General features: G+C 43.0%; 1 protein-coding gene across 1 annotated transcript in view; it reads right to left on the bottom strand.

Annotated features, from left to right (window-relative positions):
- LOC147684085 (uncharacterized) overlaps nt 1-20,992 on the bottom strand; it is a 48,324-nt gene extending 27,332 nt beyond the window's left edge. Inside the window, exon 1 of the mRNA XM_086944948.1 lies at nt 20,522-20,992. Within this exon, the coding sequence (XP_086801074.1) occupies nt 20,522-20,968 (447 nt within the window). The 5' untranslated portion in view covers nt 20,969-20,992. The remainder of the gene's footprint in view (nt 1-20,521) is intronic.
- Between the last annotated feature and the right edge of the window lie 1,103 nt (nt 20,993-22,095).

Below are 22,095 nucleotides of genomic sequence, written 5' to 3'. Positions count from 1 at the left end.
AGCACAGGACATTTTGAAGACGGCTGGGTGTCAGGCAATCAGTATTCACATGTCTACTTATGTTGTTAAATTTAATAGGGGGAAACACCAAACCAGCTGTATTGTGACAGTGCATATTTCTCAAAGACTTGAATTATGACCTTATACTTCCATCCTAGAACCGCTTAGACAAAGGAGATGCAATGCTACCCACAAACAAACAGGGGGCATTATAGGGCCCGATTCACAGAACTAACTTAAGACAAAATCCTAAACTTACTACCATTTTGGTATTCACAGAAGGCACTTACTCATTTTGGTATTCACGGAATTCACTTACTCATCAATGAGTAAGATCCTTCTGTGAATACCAAAATGATTAAGTGCACTTACTCACTTTGGTATTCACAGAAGGCACTTACTTATCAATAAGTAAGTGCCTTCTGTGAATACCAAAATTAGTTAGTGCCTTCTGTGAATACCAAAATGAGTAAGTGCCTTCTGTGAATACCAAAATGGTAGTAAGATTAGGATTTTGCCTTAAATTAGATCTGTGAATCTGGCCCATAAAGAGAACAATCTGACTCCGTGAAGGTAGATTTGATGCTTCTCTAAAAGTGGGGGTGCCCTGGAGTTTGCCCCTGCAATGTGTTATGAGATTATAGCCACATTTGCTATGCCGCACAACCTAGTTGTGCTTAGGTGTCTACCCACTGAAGCAGCAAGTGATGATTCTGAAGAGGAGAATGATTATATTCTCCCTCGCCTTCCACGTCCAAGACCTGATGTTGCTAGAGCTGCTGAAGGAGGAGCAGGCTGAGGTGTGTGACAAACAACCATTTTTAAAGTACTTGCATATTTCGTATTTTAGAGAAAAATATTACACCAAATGTTCAATGTAGTAATCATTATTTTTTCTGTTGATTCACAAATTATGTTTTACAACAGTGCAATTGTTTTTTTTTTAACACAACATATTATTTACATTTACACAAAGTCATCATCATAATCTTTATTTCGGTTGTAAAACCAAAAAAGATACACACACATATTCTGCCTTAGCAGTGGAGCTCATGATACAGTTAACACAAGTAAAAGTAGATATTGAGTACACCAGGTTCAAATGGTCAAGTATCATGTAATGAGAATTGTAAACACTGAGGAAATCGCTAAGATGAAGCATTTCTATGTGTGCACTCAATGAAAAATCATGTAAAAAGGATAAAACAGGAATAAAGTGTGAATGCAATAATGACTAACAATATCCTCAATTTGAAAAGATTTTGATAAAAACTTTGAGAAGAAAGTTAAAAACAGGATCCTAGGGATTAAAGCACCCTCGATTCGTAAGATTTTTACTACAGCTGGTCCTTGGCACAAGGAAAAGTGGACAGGAGCCTTTGCCTAATGGCCCGGAACCAGCCAAGAAATTTTGCAATGGCACATACAAAGGATGGTCTCGTATCTGATCTTAAAATCCGTAGTGCGTCAAGATGGCTATGGGTCCCCAACTGTCTGCACAGTGGAACCAATCAATTCCTTCTTGGTCTGTCGTAGGCTTGGCATGCAAAGAAAACATGGGCCACAGTTTAATTTGGGTCGGGACAGGATGGGCATCCCTTGGGCTGGCTGAAGTTGTTTAGCCAAAGGTTTGTAAACGGTACAAAAGGGGGTGGTAATAAGTGTGGCAGGGTATGCTCAGGCGTGAGTCCCTTGCTCACTTTGCCACTGGATTCAAGCAAGCCGGGCTGAAGACGGCTGGAATGCCAGAAATCGGTCCTCGGAAGCTTGTTTCCGGTCCAAGGAAGACATGGCTTGGCAGTTCGGGCTGGACTGTTCCCATGAGGCACAGGGTCAGACTGATTTGCATATAGCCATGTCTGAACTGGGGTGGCAGAGTGGGATAAAGAACAGTGATGGATTAAACCCAGATCCTTTGACTGGGTGTGAGTGTTTGATTGATTCATATGCTCCGTCCATCACCACCCCCTTTTGTACCGCTTTTGGCCGCCATAAGTGTGGCAGGGTATGCTCAGACGTGAGTCCCTTGCTCACTTTGCCACTGGATTCACGCAAGCCGGGCTGAAGACGGCTGGAATGCCAGAAACCGGTCTTCGGAAGCTTGTTTCCGGTCCAGGGAAGACATGGCTTGGCAGTTCGGGCTGGACTGTTCCCATGAGGCACAGGGTCAGACTGATTTGCATGTCTGAACTGGGGTGGCAGAGTGGGCTAAAGAATGGTGATGGATTAAACCCAGATCTTTTGACTGGGTGTGAGTGTTTGATTGATTCAGATGCTCCGTCCATCACCATCCCCTTTTGTACCGCTTTTGGCCACCATAAGTGTGGCAGGATATAAAGCAAGCCGGGCTGAAGACGGCTGGAATGCCAGAAATCGGTCCTCGGAAGCTTGTTTCCGGGCCAGGGAAGACTTGGCTTGGCAGTTCGGGCTGGACTGTTCCCATGAGGCACAGGGTCAGACTGATTTGCATATAGCCATGTCTGAACTGGGGTGGCAGAGTGGGCTAAAGAACGGTGATGGATTTAACCCAGATCTTTTGACTGGGTGTGAGTGTTTGATTGATTCTGATGCTCCGTCCATCACCACCCCCTTTTGTACCGCTTTTGGCCGCCATAAGTGTGGCAGGGTATGCTCAGACGTGAGTCCCTTGCTCACTTTGCCACTGGATTCAAGCAAGCTGGGCCGTCCATCACCACCCCCTTTTGTACCAAAGGTTAGTAAAGGCATTGATGGGTAAGCAGCCAAACCTAAACTGGGTATACAATTTCCTGTCCCCAGGCACTTTGATGATATCAAGATATTTCTCAAGGTATTTAGAGGATTTTATATCTAAAAAAACATCAGTTAAGCAACCATGGAGAATCCTCGAAGTGGTGGTCTTTTCTACCCATAGCTAATATTGACGCTTCAGCTGGTCCTTTACACAAAGTCAATAAAACATATCCTTTTGACATTGCAATACACTTTGTCATAGCTTTATTCTCTGTTTGTGCCTTTGGCATCCAGTACCTGGTAGTAGATGAGGACGCAGAGTGGTCCTTCCTTCTACTTCCTCATTTTGGGTTCTATTGCTCCTAGACACAGCTGGCTTACAAACACAACACACATACTACTCACAGCTGAGCCCTCCTCAGTTTCTCCAACAGACCTTGATGGCCTTTTTAATGCATTCGTAGTTTAAATTTCCTCAAGTATATTTATTAGTTGTACAAGGGTATTTGCTACATCACCATTGTGGTGTCCTAACTCAACCTGCATGTTGGCTGTTCTTCTACACCTAGTTGATATCACTGTACCCAAAATTCCTGCAGAACGTCCAAACGTTTGCAGTCGAGTGTTCTTGGGTCTTTGTTGGCGCCTGTGTGAAGATGAACCTTCAGCCATTTGAGTTGCCAGATCTTTATAGCCATAAGTCCCTAAAGCCTGTTTACGCAACCTCATTGCCTTCTAAAAATCACTCTCTCTAATCTTTCTACCCTTCTACTGAATTCTGATGTTGCTCTGCGCTGACTGTGTTGTACTATGAGCATGGGTTGCTCCAGTACATGTAAAGTGTGTAGGACTAGGTAATGAGTTACCGATATTCCGCATAACTCCTTCAGGCCTGTATTACAGGCCTTCTTCCTCCATGGACTACAGGTCCTGATGGCATGCGTTGATTCTCATTTTCAGCTGTTGTGGCAATATGTGTAGTTTCCACTAATAAAGTAGTAATGTTAAGATCACTGCTTGTTCCACTTTATGTGTCTGTTTGAATATTTATTACAGTTTTTCCGTGTTCCACTCCAGATTGACATGATGTCTCACCCACAGCCTCAGTTTCTGGTTGTGGATGATTAGTGGGTTAAATTGGAGTTTAGTATTTGTCTACTTCTATTATAGGAGGATTGCGATTCTGACAATAATTCTCTACCGGCCACATGCATCATTGTAAGGTTTTGCGATTCCTTATTTGCGATTTTTAGGGAATCGCAAATAAGGAATCGCAAAAGGGGATGCATGATTTTATTCGCATAATATTTGCGATTCGGTAAAAATAGCAATTTTTACCGAATCGCAAATATTATGCGAATTCCTAATTGCGATTTCGCAAATCCCATTGATTCCTGTGGGCCAAAAGGCCCATAGGAGTCAAGGGGAAGGCATTTACAAATTGCGAATTTGAAAATGCGATTCTCAATTTGTTAATGCATTCCAAGGGTGCAGAGGGGGGTCTAAAGGACCTCCCCTGCACCCCTGAAATGTATTTTAAAGTGCATGTTTCACACACACATGTCCTAAGGACATGTGTGTCTGTAACATGAAAGTTTAAAAAATGCATTTTTGAGTATTTTCATAACTTTTCGCAAATTAGCACGAGGTTCAACCTCGTGGTAATTTGCACCCCCTAATTGCTAATTCACAATTTGAAAAACAATCACGCATTGCTTTTAAGGAATCGCAAATTTGCGATTCCTTAGAAGCAATCGCATTTTTGGAAATCGCGAAAAATAGCGAATTTCACAAAAATGTATGATGCATCCCAAAAACTTATTTAGAAATCGAAAACGGACGAATTTACTGATTCGCACCGTTTGCACTTCCTAAATAGGTTGATGCATGTGGCGTACTTTCCTTATAGGTCTCTCTCTATCTCAGGCCATCAATATTTCCCATGCAACCTTTTCTTAGAGAGTGTGAACTATATATTTCCCTCATGAGTCATTTTTAGGGGTGGGCAGTAAACTATGCTCCGTCGATGAAGTTTGCGGAGTTTTTGCCACGAAAACTCCGCCAACCGCCAAACGGGGGAGTTTACCGGTGCTCACCTAATTAAAAGCTGAAAGGAAACTAATATCCGCGGCACGGGCAAATCGGAAAAACTCATTTCCTCAACACTATCATTGCACATGGAAAACACTGACGCGCTATTTCTATTTCCTCCAATAGATGTCACTAGATACTTTCATAAAATATGCCACAGCTTGGAAATTAACAAAACCAGGGACCCCTTGGAAGCAAATAAAATAAAAATGCATTAACATTGCACATAGCTATGTTTAAAATAACAAAGCTCCTGGTAAGATTATACAGAAGTGCAAATATATGTGAGTACATAAGACATGTGTTCGTAAAAGTTGCCAAGCATCGAACACACAATGGGGCATATTATCAAGGGATTTATCTCCGCTTTTTGTCTTTAAAAGCCAAGAAAGCGGAGATAAAATTATCTCCCTATCAGCAACAGGGTGCTAACACGCAAATTTGCATGTTAGCACCCTTTTTCTCTATGCTTCCCCTTGCATCTCTAATGAGATGCAAAGGGGGGCGTTCCAGATAAAAATAATAGGAGAAATGTTGTTAAGCGACATTTCTCCTATTATCAAGGATTTCGCTAACCCTGTTAGTGATAAAAAAAAGCAGCGCTAACCACTGCTTTTTTTACACCTGGTATTTTCCTGACTTAGCCATGATATCCTATGGAAGGTGGATATCATGGCTAAGTTTGTGAGCCCCTATTATCAAGCTAACGCCAAACTTCGAGAGATTATCGTTGGTTTTCCAGCGATAATCTCTCAATTGGCAGTTAGCGCGAGGATTTTAATCACTTCTGAGATAAACATTGCTAATAGCAAGTTATCTCTGCGATAATTTCCGGCGATGCTTAGCGTTAAAAAATGTGTCGCTAAGCATCGTTAGCGATAAATATCGCTAAACGTTGGTAATATGCCCTAATGTTCCTGCACTGGAAGACTGTGCTTGTTAAACAGTGGGCTGTGTGCCTGGTCTTTAGAGAAGTCATCGGTGACTGTTCCCTATCACTGCCAGAATGTTAATGAGTTCAAATGTTTCCCAAGAGCAGTGTGCTTTGCGCAGCTAAGTGTTAGATTAATCAGGTGCCCATGCATATTCCATCATCAGACCCACTCCACGCCCTTTTGGCTGCTGTGACCTGCACGCTTCTGGGCTATAGCATTATGCCAACCTTGACTGGAGGTGGGAACACTTCTGTAAATGAAAACAATACTTTTGGAAAGGACAAGATGAACTGAAACAAATAAAGCAAGGCAACCTAAGCTCTGTAAACTTGCAACCATGTATTTTGCTTAGGTCCCTGCACCATATCATAGCCTGCTGCAACCACCCAGAGTAGCTCCCAGAGTGACGTCACTCTCACACCAGGTCTTCCTCTTAGAGGTGACCTCGCCTCTGAGACATCACTGTCCCGCCCGGCAGGAGTGTGCCAGAGAGTTGGCGAGGCCCCAGGAACACAGAACCAAGAGGAAGTGGGGCAGGCAGAGGCAGGCTCCAGAGTGGCCTGTTGCTGCCACTTGCAGTCTTGGGGCAGACCATGGCGACGTATAGGATGAGGAGGCAGTGTGGTGCCTCCACGTCGCTCCTGATTATGTGTGCTGCTGCAACAAGTCATGAATGAGGCACTGGTGGTGAGCTTCCTGTGGGGGCAGCGGAGCTTCAGCAGGATACTGCTGAAAAGCATGCAGAAGTAAGAGCCTGTGTTCCGTACAAGCAGCACACCAGCACAGGGAGGCTCCTCCTTGCATACTACTCTTTAGTGCATTTGTGACTTGGGTGCTGCCCCTTGCACGCTAAGCCTTTTATGCATACACAAACTTCCTATTACCCCTTGTACACAACAGCTTTGTTGCATGCATTGCATGGGTATCCCCTTTCCACACTAAGGGTCTGAGCTATTCCTCTGCCCTACCCTCCCATCTCCCTGCTGTTTCAGGTTAATGTGGGGGGGGCTTAAAAAGATCAATAGTGGGAAGAGGTTTAACCATCAACACTAAGGGCCTCATTACGATGTCGGGCATAAAGCCTCCTCCCGACAGTCAGATTCCCCTAGACCTTGTCGGAACCCTTGGTCGGTTTACAATCTTCCCGAACGCTTACGATGTTTATGGTCGGATTGTAATCCACACGGTCTTCCTGAATCGGTTCCAACCAGCTCTCTGAGAATTCGTGTTGGTTGGAACTGCATCGTACAGCTCTATGGACAGCGTTTCTGACTGAGCGATTACAATGCCGGTTTCCAACAGCCAGTTTGACATAAAAAGGTTGTCCGAAACGACTTTGGGGACCCTGGCAGGCCCCCTTCATCCTGCGGCCTCTGGTTTGGGGCCGAGGGGGTACCTAAGGGACCCCCTGTAAAACCCTGCGCTGTTTGGCTGGCACAATGAAGTGTCCGCCACAGGATGCTGGATTTTCCTCCCACACCCAATTTCCCCATAGGAGCCTGAGTTGTCAGGCTTAACACGGGCTCCCATAGAAGTCTATGGGAATCCGACCCAACAGTAATCAGTTGCATCATAATCAGTCGGGCAGAACCGACGACCGCAAGTCAGTTGGTTCCGAGACAGAGTCGGGTAGAAAGTTTCCACCAGACATCGTAATGAGGCCCTAAGCTGTGAAACGGATACACTGCTCACAATGACTGTTTAACATGTTTGGGTAAATGTGGACTGTAAAACAGAGGGGGGTGTGAAATGTTCTTATCTAAACGACTGCTCGTACCATGATTAGTTACATACCTTGCGCAAACCTGAGGATTTTCTTCCCTTTATATTTTACGAATGTATAGTTTAATACAGACTTGCCCATTCTATCCTCCCTAAAACAATTTACATACAGGTTGTAAACTCGTGCAGTCCTGGCACCAATGTAAACCAAAGCCCACGGGCACTAAAACGCCCATTAAAGCAATATGTTCCATTCTAACAACTATGTCCATCGCCTTGGTCACAGATTGTCAAATTAAGTGTCCGATCATTTGAATGCTTGAATCTTTTATAGGTAATGGATGTTCCTGCTGTGCTAAAGCATCTGTAAGCAGTTAGAGTCTAGAGTGGGACATCTTCATAGAAAGACTCTTGGGATTAAAAAACTCACACCAGTAGGAAGTTATAGTTAGGACCTAATTTCCATAGGAATAGCATTTTTTGTTTGGCGAATAACTTTGGCGTCATATGACAAATCTTCACAAAATTGGCAAAACTAATATGCAACTCACTTCCGCTGCTGCCTGGGTAGTTTCAAGGTGATCTATCAAGCAGGGGCTGAGAAAAAGTGGGGGGTTCCAAAATGCATTTTCCCCATGCAATTTTCAATATGGATTTTAGACACAACTACAGCCAAAACTGCTGCACGGAATGCCACCAAATTTGGTAGAAAGCTTGATCTTGGTTTAGAAAGAGTGCCTTTTGGAATTTGGATTAAATCTGTTCAGTAGTTTTGGAGTTATTAAAGTAAATGATTTATGTATCTCTACATACGCGGATCCACTGAGGATCCACCATGGTGGATACACGGAGCCACATGCGAACAGCAATGCCATGATTGGCTGGCCACGATCTGAGAGGGAAGTTGCAGCCACCATTTTGTGCATTGGGACTAGGTTCCTGGGGGGGATAACATTTTTAAGTGATGGAGAGGGCCATGGTAGAGGTACCCTGACTTCATGGGACTGATGGAAGGGTCGGTGAGGGACTCCTTGTGGGCAAGAAACTGTCCCAAAAAGTTTTTGGTGCATGCGGGGATTGACAGATCCACTACAGCAATCATCTCCACCCCTCTGTACTCCGTGGCAGATCCATGGATCCAGAACAGAATTAAACAAACACATACACCCACTCACAGACCCACACACCTACTCACACACTCTCAGAAATCAACTTACATACCCACACAACTGCTCACACATCCACTCACAGACCAACACAGCCAGTCACACACCCACTCACTCACACATTTACACACCCATGTACACATCCACACAACCACTCACACACCAACTCACACACCCATAAAGCTACTTACACACCCACTCACAGACCCACAAAAGCCCTCACACACCCAATTACAAACCCACAACCCACTCACACACACATGCACCCATTTACATACCCGCACGATCTCTCACACCCTTACAGCAACTCACATATACTGATAGTCCCACAAAACCCTTCACAGACCTACACAACCACTCACACGCCCACTCACACATCCATTCATATCCTCACAAACCCAGTTACACACCCACACAGTCACTCACAAACCCATACAGGCACTCACACATCCTCTCACTGACCCACAAAAATACTCACACACCCACTCACAGACCCACAAAGCCACTCACACTCACTCACTCTCACACACAACCATGTACACACCCACACAATCACTCACACACGCATACAGCCACTCACACACTCACTCACAGACTCTCAAACCACTCACACATCCTCACCACCTCTCACACACCCACACAGCCACCCTCATACATTTATACACCCACACAGCCACTCACACACCAACACACAGGTAGTGATACACTTATAGAAATGCAATAGCATATGTTTATATTAAATGTGTTGTTGTTTTAGCCATGAATGTGTGCTTTTGGTTGGTAACGTATCCGCTGATCCATAAAAAAAAATGTTTTAAAAAGAAAGACTTGGGGCCAGATGTACGACCCTTTCATTTAGCGCTTCGCAATTTGCGACACATTGGGAGTCGCGAATTGCGAGGCGCTAAATGAAATGTACAACAGTTTGTTTACACTGTTTTGCGATTCCCAATGAGGTCACAAATTGCGAGGCTCATTAATAGTAATAAGCCTCTCGCTACTTGCGAGCCCATTGTGAATGCGGTGTTATAGAAAGAGTGGTCCCAGACCTATTGGGATTAATTTAGATTAAATAAAATTCTTTAACCAAATTACTTATGGAACACTATTGTTTATTCCAATAGTGTAAATACGTTTTTTATCATTTTTAGGGTGTATATACATATAAATAATTAATACACATCTTAGCAGTGCCCACTGTACAGGGAAAGGGGAAGGGGGTAGTGCAGTGTTGGGAAGGTGTGGGTAGGTCAAGTGACAATCCAATCGTAAATTGCTTTCAACAATTGAAAATGGCTTCCCAGGGGAGCCTTGCCAGAATTAATCAAAAATCATATATAACATTAGTATGGCATCATAAATGACAGGTGTACAAAGTCACACTCCGATCAAGTGCTGCGGCTGGTAGTCGACGTTTCGACCCTCATTGTAGGGATACTACCCCTTACATGGCGGGTCTTCTTCAGGACAGTGGGGGGGGGTTGTGGGTGGTTCCTATAGGAGAAAGATATTTACAAGGGATTACTTAGTGATCACTTAATGATGACTATTTACACAGGGGTATATTAGATTACATCATACATTGGTAGATCCAATGAATGGTCCAGGAGGACCATAGGATGGAGTGACAGGCTAATTTCTGTCCGTACGGGATCACTGATAAACGATTCGTCACAGTAATATATATATCCACATAGGGCTAGTGCGAGTAGTGTCACGACAAGGATTATTCAAAATTTGCGCCATGTGACTGGGAAGAGTCTAGGACATAAGCCACAGGTGACATAGCTTATAATTCCATTGGAATTAAAAAAGTCACGGCATTATAGTTGGAGACGTATGGTGTTTGAATCTAAACATCAAGCTGTTTTTACATGAACAGAAAATGTAGAATTACCTTGTGTTCAGATCATTTTATGGTCTGTCGTTAGGCGAGGTACTTGATTGACAAAATCATTCCTACAAGGGTGGATAGACAATTACAATTGCTTGAGATAGATAGTTATGCGGGTAATTCCGCTAGAAGGGCTAAGGCACCTTATTAGTACAATTACCTGATAGATAGGCAGGGTGTCTACAGTTGATAGATTTTTTTGTGGTGCGGATTGGTATAAGCACTCTGGGATTTATCCTATAGTGGAGGCTCCTCATTGGGTAGACAATCTAGAAAAGGGTAGGATATAATGTGCCTCATAAGATAAACTAATTGGATATTCACATTTGAAGGAACGGAAAATTTAGAAGCCACAGCTGTTACCTGTATATTAGCGTACCAATCAAGACACGGGTCCTAGTCCATTCCTGACTCGGTCGCTGTAAACGAAAAGGAGGAGCTTGTCAGGCCGCGTCAGGCACAAAGTATACTAGTGGGCTCGATAGAATTAGTTCAAATTGAAAGGGGGCATCTCTTACCTAAAGGAGCAGGTCAGGCTACTTCGTTCCCGGCATCCTGCAACTCCCGTAAGAATTGGAAGAGTGGCGTTCGAGTTCGACGGGGATTGTAATGAAAGCGCTTCCGCACCACGCGACCGCGAGGGCAATGGAAGAAAGCCTACGCTGGTTGTCGTGGTTACCGGGACGCGTTTGTACGGCGTTCTAGTTCCATAGAAACTGTCCGGGAACGAAGTAGCCTGACCCGCTCCTTTAGGTAAGAGATGCCCCCTTTCAATTTTAACTAATTCTATCAAGCCCACTAGTATACATTGTGCCTGTCGCGGCCTGACAAGCTCCTCCTTTTCGTTTACAGCGACCGAGTCAGGAATGGACTAGGACCCGTGTCTTGATCGGTACGCTAATATACAGGTAACGGCTGTGGCTTCTAAATTTTCCGTTCCTTCAAATGTGAATATCCAATTATTTTATCTTATGAGGCACATTATATTCTACCCTTTTCTAGATTGTCTACACAATGAGAAGCCTCCGCTATAGGATAAATCCCAGAGTGCTTATACCAGTCCGCACCACAAAAGAATCTATCAACTGTAGACACCCTGCCTATCTATCAGGTAATTGTACTAATAAGGTGCCTTAGCCCTTCTAGCGGAATTATCTGCATAACTATCTATCTCAAGCAATTGTAATTGTCTATCCACCCTTGTAGGAATGATTTTGTCAATCAAGTATCTCACCTAACGACAGACTAAGCATGGGCGGAAAATCCGTTCCGCTCGCGGATTTTGCGGATATTCGGTAAATTCGCGATCCGCGAACGCTCGCGAATTTACCGAAAATCCGCAAATTCGCACCCAGCGGATTTTTTTTTCTTGGTGATACAATTTTGCGGCGTGCGGCGTAAGTTCGCAATTGCGAACATGTAGGTGCGGCGGACAGCAACAATCTCGCACTCACGAAATTACAAAATTTGCAATTCTGCACAAGAAATCCACTAGCAAGCAGCATAGACCTTCTGAAAATGATGATTTTTATCAGAATCCCTCCTCAGGTTGACATTTGCCTGCCCTTTTTTGGATTTGAGTTCTTTTGACTTTCTTTGGATCACTTTTGGATTAGAAATCAACTTTCACAAGTAAGTTTGTTTGGGGCATTACATTTGCTGTTCTGCAGCAAAACGAGTTTTGCTAAACTGAAAGCACTCAGCAGGTGCAAAAGTTCAAATTCATCATTAGTAACCATTCCCTGTAGTGCTTCCTGACTGGGGCCCCTCCAGAGTTCAGTTTCTAGTTGCAACAATTGTATGACCCTGCTCTGACCCTCACAGCCGGATCATAGAATAGCTACAAGTAGGCCACAAAGGTCCTGGAAAAAAAACTGCACTGCAACAGAAAGCAAATTACAGATAAGGAAGCAGGTGCCAGACTGGAATTTTAAAACAGTGACACATTAATAAATCAACCCCAAATTAATTCATGTCAGTTGAAGCAGGGCAGGTGTGCTTGCTTTTCCCCCCCATAATCTACAGTGATGATGATGAACCAGAGGGTGGCATTGATGTACCAGAGGGTGGCATGGGTGAAACAGAGGGTGGCAGTGTTGAAACAGAGGGTGCTGTGAACCTGTGATGATGAACCAGACGTAGAAACAACATAGTCGCGACCGTTGCGTGCCAACAAGTAAGTTCGCAATTGCGAACTGGTACAAAATCCTCGCGAACTGGCAGAAACCCTTGCGAACACTATAAAAACAAAAAAATCCGCAAATTTGTGAGAATTCGCGGATTTTGCGGATTGCGAGTTCGCAAATACGCAAATTCGCGAACGCCAGATTCGCAAAATTCGCCCATGCTTACGACAGACCATAAAATGATCTGAACACAAGGTAATTCTACATTTTCTGTTCATGTAACAACAGCTTGATGTTTAGATTCAAACACCCCACGTCTCCAACTATAATGCCGTGACTTTTTTAATTCCAATGGAATTATAAGCTATGTCACCTGGGGCTTATGTTCTAGACTCTTCCCAGTCACATGCCGCAAATTTTGAATAATCCTTGTCGTGACACTACTCGCACTAGCCCTATGTGGATATATGTATTACTGTGACAAATCGTTTATCAGTGATCCCGTACGGACAGAAATTAGCCTGTCACTCCATCCTATGGTCCTGCTGGACCATTCATTGGATCTACCAATGTATGATGTAATCTAATGTGCCCCTGTGTAAATAGTCATCATTAAGTGATCACTAAGTAATCCCTTGTAAATATCTTTCTCCTATAGGAACCACCCACAACCCCCCCACTGTCCTGAAGAAGACCCGCCATGTAAGGGGTAGTATCCCTACAATGAGGGTCGAAACGTCGACTACCAGCCGCAGCACTTGATCGGAGTGTGACTTTGTACACCTGTCATTTATGATGCCATACTAATGTTATATATGATTTTTGATTAATTCCGGCAAGGCTCCCCTGGGAAGCCATTTTCAATTGTTGAAAGCAATTTACGATTGGATTGTCACTTGACCTACCCACACCTTCCCAACACTGCACTACCCCCTTCCCCTGTACAGTGGGCACTGCTAAGATGTGTATTAATTATTTATATGTGTATACACCCTAAAAATGAAAAAATACAGTGAAAAACGTATTTACACTATTTGAATAAACAATAGTGTTCCATAAGTAATTTGGTTAAAGAATTTTATTTAATCTAAATTAATCCCAATAGGTCTGGGACCACTCTTTCTATAACACATAACTACCCAGGTCCCTTGACTACCGGGTTGACCCTCTTACTGTAATCCCCATTTTGAATGCCAGCCCTCCCAGGGATGGTGGCCCGGTGGGCTCAGCAGACCACTAAGTCTGAGACTGCTTTTTAATAAAGCAGAATTTTTTTTAATGCAGTCAGTTTTCCTTAAAGGAAAACGGGATGCATAAAAAGAAAAAAATGCAACGTTTTCATTTCATTTTTTTAAGGGCAGGCAGTGGTCCCTGGGACCACTGCCTGCCCTTGAAAAAGTTCTTTGCATGTATTTGCAAACGGGAAGGGGTGCCTTGAGGAACTCTTCCCCTTTGCAAGTGCTTTACCACCTTGCAACCGAAATATCGGTCGTAAAACATCAGTACATTGTTTTGAGACTCACAATTTGGAAGGGAACGCCCCTTCCAAATAGCGGGTGGCAAAACATATTTAGTAAGTCGCAAAAAAATTGCAACTCACTAAAGGGGCTATGTACATGGCCCAATGTGTTTTTGCATGCGCAAAAGGTTCAACCCATTTGAACATGCAAAAACGGGGCTTACATCTGGTCCCCAGTGCATTGCATTTATAGAAAGACTATATAAGTTACCTTGCCTTAATTTTTTTAATTTTTTTATTTATAAAATACATAATAAGAATTAATTTGTGAATAGCATATATTTATAAACTTGTGAAAATGTATAATAGTAAATTGAACTCAGGGGTCGAATTGTAGTAAAATGTATATTTTAAAAAGGGGAAATTTACTAAAAACCAGGTTACAGGGACATTGGGGCCGATTCACAGAACTAATTTAAGACAAAATCAGAAATTAGGATTTTGTCTTAAGTTTGTCTTAAGACAAACTTAAGACAGACTTAAGACAGACTTAAGACAAAATCCTAACTTAAGTCTGTCTTACGCCTGTCTTAAGTTTGTCTTAAGACAAACTTAAGACACAATCCTAACTTCTGTGAATACCAAACGTAGTAAGTTTAGGATTTTGGCTTAAGTTAGTTCTGTGAATCAGGCCCATTATCATTAGGAAATAGCATTAAAAAACCTTCGAAATTCACAGAAAAAATTAAAATGTTGAAGGGGCGTTCTAGTTAGGACATAGAATTTAAAAATCTTAGAAATTCCCTGAAAAAAACAAAGGTTACAGGGACGTTATAGTTAGGTTCATATTTAACACACACAAAACCATAGAAATTCAACAGTTATAGTTACATGAGCTAACTATAACTTAAGTCCCCCGCAAAGCCCTTCTTATGACCACACATATTACACCACCCATTGCATGGTCAGTGATATTTCAAAAAACATCACTGATGACACCACTGATGACATCATCCAGTGAATGTGAGACTTTCATAAACATTTATGACACTGAAAGATACATACTGAGCTACAGCATGGATGCTGGGTCCCGTTCCAATGAAAACCCACTTTCCAAATACAGCAATTCAAAAGAATTTGGGAGAAGCACTTGGTAAACAGCAACACAACTTTCACAAGCATGAACAGGATATCGACAGAAGTTGAAGCAGACTGATTTGTCAAGTCTCCAATTAGGCAAATAATAATCATGTAAGGTAAAGCTTGTATTCTTTAGTTTACATTTGACAAACAGGATTTTTTTAGGCCACATAATTGTGCCCCAAAAAAGTATATTTGTATTTTATACATTTTCCCCTCATAAATCATTTCTGTTGACAGAGTCCCCTTAAGTATGAAAGCAAAGCATGTAGATGAACTAGCATGTCTACAAAAAAAAGGAAACTGGTGAATTTCAGTGGATTTTAGAGCTTAAAATGTTACCTTGTTCTTGAACATTTTACCGAACTATAACAATACTTAGTTTTTTCCTGTGAACTTCAAGGTTTTTTTCAATGTAAAGCCAAACCCCGCAGAGCACAGCCTTTGGCTGAGGTCGGGCGTGGGGTTTGCTGCGGGCCTGGTTTGCAGCCTGGTCATGCGTCCTACACCTGCAGGCAGACAATCCCAATCTACGAGTGGCTTTAGCCATGCCCAGTGTGGGGGACTAGCCACAGGACAAGGCCTGCAACTATACCATGTGGGCCAAACCCCCAGAAGACTAACAATCCCAAGCCGCACAAGGAGTCCTGCAGGATTGCAGCAAAAATGTAAGATTTATTTTTTATTTGGATGGGGTGGCCCCTCTGGGTACCCTGGAGGGTCTAAAGGGGCAGTGTATACCTACCCTGATCCCTTACATTATTTTTTTAAATTAAATTTCAGGACGGGGACTAAGTCCCCGAGCCTTGTAAAGGCTGCCAGCCACATCTTTCTCATGCGGCTGACAGCTACTGAAAGCACTCGCTCCCAGAGGAGTCTGGCTCACATGGGAGCAAATTGCTCCAAGGGAAAATGCTCCCTGGGTCAATCTGAATGTTCTATTTTTTTTATTGGCTTCAAGGGACTCTTGTGAGAGTCTCTCGGGCCCAAATGTCCAAGTATACAATTATTTTTAGACCTCAATGTCTCAAAAACTGCTGAACAGCTTTACATCAAATCACAAAAAGCAGAATCTGTGGGCCAAGATCAAGCTTCCTGCCAAATTTGGTGTGATTCTGTTCAGCAGTTTTTGCGCTGCCGCTGCCCAAACAAATCTATAGCAAATGCATTGGGAAATTTTCTGTTAAGATCCCCCTGTTTTCTCAGCCTCCACTTGACAGATCACCATGAATCATTCTAGGAGAGAGTTGAGGTGAATTTGCTTTTATTTTGGGAAGTTTTGGGAAGATTTGTCAAATGTCGCCAAAGTTATTAGCAAATCATAAAACGCCTTGACTATGGCAACCACCACCACTGGATAATAAAATACATATATATATATATATTCACTGAAAAAAACAAAGGTTTAATTAATGTTATAGTTAGGCGTGATAAAAAGATCTGTTTTTGTCATTAAAAAAACGTATAAATTTGATGTAAAAAAAGTTTTAATGAACATTATAGTTAGGTGAATTTGTAAGTGACAATATTAATGATTTGAACTAAAAAAACACAGAAATTAACCAGTTATACTTAGCAAAGCTAACTATAACTTACGCCTCCGCCATGTACGGCTTATGCCCCCTCCTTTTCAGAGCATTATTAGGCCTTGAAAACCCTATCCTTAGGGCCGTTTTCTTTAATTGTAAAATGTCCATTATTTGTAAAGTGTGAACAATTACCCGAGGGTGTCAAGGTCCTGGGAGCCGTCGGGAAGATTAAGCGAACTATTGCCCAGAGTCACATGGTGCTGGGCTGATCTGCCGCTGTCACCGGGGATCGAACTGTGAGCCCCCGGGTTCCGGAGTCAGTCGCTGTGGCCGCTGCGCCCCACCGCTTTCCAAATTAAAAGGTGGGGGGCTGCGTGGACCTGCTACCTGAGTCTTATTAGGCCCTGGGAACCCCATCCTCAAGGGCCCTTTTTTATGAAAGGGGTCATGTGGCCACCCTCCCAGAGCCTTATTAAACCCTAGGGTCCACATCCCCCAGGGCCCGTTTTTCTCTCCGTGGCTTTTTTAGGCCCTGGGAACCCCATACCCCAAGGCCATTTCTAAAAAGTGAGGGGGAGGGGGTCTTTAGAGGCAGAATACCCCCCAATTTTTCAAAATTGAAACCCCAGGGTTGTCTTCCCAAGGCCTGTCTTGGCTCGTGTAGGGGCGCTGCACATCCCCCCTTCCCATACACAATGTTTTTGGCATATGGAGTGGGCTTCCGACTCTTTGATTTCTCGGGGAGAGGGGCCACCTAACCCCCCTCCCAAAATATATATTAATTTTGGTTGGGTGGGCTTCCCATTATTAAAAGTAAGCTGCCCCGGCCTACATTTTTTTAATCCAATTTTTGCAGGTTTTTTTTTATAACCAATTTTATTGATTTTGTGAGAGATCAACAAGAGAGAACAACACCAGCAGTGAATACAGTTAGAGGTGCAAAGCAAAATGAGATAATAGTACACCAGCATACAGGAGTCGACAAGCAAGGAGAGGACATCATTACACCCACCCAGTTCTCGATTGTTCAGTGAAAGTATCAGTCCTCTATCACTCCGACCCATTTGCCCCACATTCTGCAAAACTTCTTCGGGCATCCTCTGGCCTCATACAGGGGGCGTTCCTGTGCAGTGCACCAATCCGCCCCCTGCACCAACGTGCCATAGTGGGAGCAGCCATGTCCAGCCAGTTGACCGCAATGTCCCCTTTAGCAATTTTTGCAGTTTTGTTGGTTTTTGCCAGTGTATGGGTCCCTCTCGGTCCCCCCATGGGACTTAGGGGGTCAGGGTATCCCTACCCTGCCCCGTTATTTATATTTTTTAAAGCATTAAAGTATGTACAGGACTGGGGACTAAGTCCCAGAGTCCTGTAAGGGTGGCCATCAACATATTTCTCATGTTTCTGGCAACCATTCAGAGCACTCACTCTCGCAAGAGTATGACTCCCATGGGAGTGAGATGGCTTAAGGGAAATGAAGCTACCTGGGACAAACAGAATGCTCTATTTTTCAATTGGTGCTCCTGCAAGAATCATGAGACTCTAGCAGATGCAACGGTCCAGATAAACAATTATATGTTTACCTTAATTTCTCAAACACTACTTAATGGATTTACACCATATCACAGAAAGCATAATCTGAGGCAAAATTTGGTGTAATTCTGTTCAGAAGTTTTTGCCGTAGCCTTGTCTAAAGAAGTATATGGAAAATGCATGGGGATTTTGCATTTTGGGTCTCCCCTTTTTTTCTTGGCCCCCGCTTGACAGATCAACACAAAACTAGCCATGTAAAAACTAGTCAAAAAGTAGCACCTTTTTAAGCAGTTTTGTGGAGATTCATCAACCGGTGCTAAACATAAGAACAACACAATAAACACTTGTTCTATGGTACAGCTGACCAATATATAACTGCTCATGACCTCACATGTTACATCAGTCATGACATGATCAGTAGTATCACTGATGACATCTCAAACAACATCACTGATAACATCACTTATGACATCATCCAGTGTGTGTAAGTGTGATGTAAACCTTTCTGAGACTTAAAGATATATACTAAGCAACTGCAAAAGTTAAATTACTGATCTTTCTGTACTATTAATGAGTGATACTATTTCTAACATATGTCATCTGAGTGGCTGTATGACTGCATCAGTGTGTGAGTGGGTGTCTGAGTGGCTCTATGGGTGTGTGAGTAGCTGTATGCAACTGTCAGAGGGTGTGTGAGTGGCTGTATACGTCTGTCAGTAAGCATGTGAGTGGTTGCATGGGTCTGTGAATAGGTTTGTGGGTGGTTTTCTGGGTGTGTGAATGGCTATGTGAGTGGCTGTATGGGTGTGTGGTCGGTTGTTTGGGTGTGTGAGTAGTTGTATGGTTCTATGGCTGTATGAGTGATTGTATGGGTGTTTGAGTGGGTGAAGGTGGCATCATGGCTGTGTGAGTGGTTGAATGGATGAATGAACAGCTGTTGGAATAGCTGTGAGGGTATGTGAATGGGTGTGTGAGTGGTTGTAAGGGTGTGTGAGTGGTTGCATTGGTGTGTGAGTGGTGTGTGGGTGGGTGAATGGGTATGGATGTGTAAGTGGGTGTGTGAGTGGTTACATGGTTCAGTGAGTGGGTGTGTGAGTGGTTTTGTGGGTATGTGAGTAGGTGTATGAGTAGGTGTGTGGCTGTGCGAGTAGGTGCATGAGTGGATGCATGGGTCTATAATTGGGTGTGTGAATGGTTGTATGGATGTGTGCCTGGATGTGTGCATGGCTGCATGGATCTGTGAGTGTGTGTGAGTGGTTGTATGGATGTGTGAGTGGCTGTATGGAATTGTGAGTGGTTATGTGGATGATGTCATCAGTGATGTCATTAACCATGTCATGAGTGATATAATATGTGAGGTTATAAGCAGTGCATGGCAGGGACAGAAGTTATAGTTAGCTCAGGTAACTAAAACTGCTGATTTTTAATGGTTAGTGTGTGTGAAATCTGAGCCTAACAATAACCCCCCTGTAACCTTTGTTTTTTCAGTGAATTTCTAAAGTTGTTTTAATTCTATTTCCTAAGTATAGCATTCCTGTAACCTTTGGTTTATTCAGTGAACTTCTAAGTTTTTTTTATTCTAGATAGATAGACAGACAGACAGACAGACAGACAGACAGACAGACAGACAGATCGATAGATAGATAGATAGATAGATAGATAGATAGATAGATAGATAGATAGATAGATAGATAGATAGATAGATAGACAGACAGACAGACAGACAGACAGACAGATAGATAGATAGATAGATAGATAGATAGATAGATAGATAGATAGATAGATAGATAGATAGATAGATAGATAGATAGATAGATAGATAGATAGATAGATAGATAGATAGATAGATAGATAGATAGATAGATAGATAGATAGATAGATAGATAGATAGATAGATAGATAGATAGATAGATAGATAGACTAATTTTGAATACGTTTAGTTCAAGGCATAGAGTATCACTCTATTCGCCATGAACAAAAACTCGTAGTATCAAGAGAATAGACATGGTGCCTACTATCAGATCATCAGAAAGAAGGTAGAAGGAGAGTGAGCCTGATGTTGTTGAGCTAAAACATATTCCAACATCTCTGTTCGAGGCTCTCACTTAAGATATGATGACAACTAGTGCCAATCAGACCATACACGGAAGTCTTTCCGTTTTTCATTACTTATTTCATGCTTTTAGCCTACTTTGTTGATGTAAAGAGATAACTTACTTCTCCAGATGTAACCTGTGTGTCAACCAGCCTCCTGCGACCTCTTGGTAAGAGTGTCTGTTCCTGGGAATCTTGGTTCAAGCCGTCCTCCCCATTTTGATCCACGCTTCGCAGCACACAGTCACCTGCGGACAATGCACTCTTCTCCAAAAGCTGCTTCAGAGTCCAGTTCACAGGGAGATAAGTCATGACTGCTTCCCAGGAAGGGCTGGGTAGTTCCACCTTGCACCGGCAGCCAGGGCAGTAAATACTGCAGCTCTCTCCAGGAGCTTTAGAGGTCTGCGAATGTTCGGAGATGCTCCTAGAGGAAACCAAGTTCTTCTCTTGGAGGACACAGGTCCTACAGAGGCTGTCAGAGCAGGGTAGAAGTAGTGGAAGGTCGTAAGGCTTCTGGCAAGAGGGGCAGATAAGATCTTCCTGGAACATTCTTCCAAGCCCTCTAGCCATGTTTGAGCTCTTAAGTCTACATTTCCAGGGCTAAAGAGAAAGAAACAACAGAATTTCTGATTAAGTGCAAGTTTGATCAATGGAGGGAAATTGCCATCATTCTCATTGGCAGCATACTGTTTTTAAGGTGACACCTTTTCGCCTCTACCACAACTAACATCATCATAGCATACTAAAAGCATTCAAACAGATGTAACAAGTGGATGAAGGATATCACAACAGGAAAGAGGTAGAGAAAAGTAGGTATTGCGTTGAGTTAAGAATAGCAAGAGACTGTGGTTCACTTCCGCTCTTGATGGAGCACTTTCTGGTCTTATGAAGTTATACTTACGAATGGGCAGTCTGAGGTGCAGTTTTGGAGGTGTGAATTAATGAGCACCACCTGCAGGACAAATGTAGTATATGTTCTGCTAACTCACAATTGGCTTCTAACCAATAACAAAGCTAACCGACTACAGAGTCGTGATGGGCCAGAGATGGTATGAGATCTTATATTATATTAACCTATTCGCTGCATGCGTCAGCCGATGGTCGTCGCGAGCACTACCTCCGTAGTGCTGCGCACGTCCGTTGGCCATGCGGCCTGCCCACACACGGAAATGCCTGCACCGTGGCAGATTCCACGACGCGCTTAAGGGGTTAACATTATAACAGCAAAAAAGTGAGTGATGGTAATTCTTGTATTAATCTGAACTACTATTCATTACTCTATACACATACTCTGTACGCATTCCTTGCCATCTTGCATTAGCTTGTGAGAGCCATTACAGATAGAGACCAACCATATGCAAATTAGTCATGGCCCTGCCTCTCAAGGGCCACTCCAGTCTAAATGGATAGGCCACGTCCACTCTGAACGGCAGTACAAGCAACTGAAGATCACTTTCATCTTAGTTGGGCCTCATTAGTGATGTGTAGCATGTGGCACACCGAGCTGAGGACCCACATCTCATTGTGTGAACACCATGCACATAACATTACATTCATCCTGAATCTTAATTAATAATAAACTGTTAATCAATTGTTAATTAATTTTAACGTAATTAACTTTGCACCTTATACCCCTATAAACCAACAACCTGCACCTATATATAACGAAATATATAAATAATACACAATTTGAATAA

Source organism: Lissotriton vulgaris, chromosome 11 (genome assembly GCF_964263255.1).
Source record: "Lissotriton vulgaris chromosome 11, aLisVul1.2, whole genome shotgun sequence".
NCBI classification, from domain to species: Eukaryota; Metazoa; Chordata; class Amphibia; order Caudata; family Salamandridae; genus Lissotriton; species Lissotriton vulgaris.
This window is presented reverse-complemented; position numbering and strand designations above follow the sequence as displayed.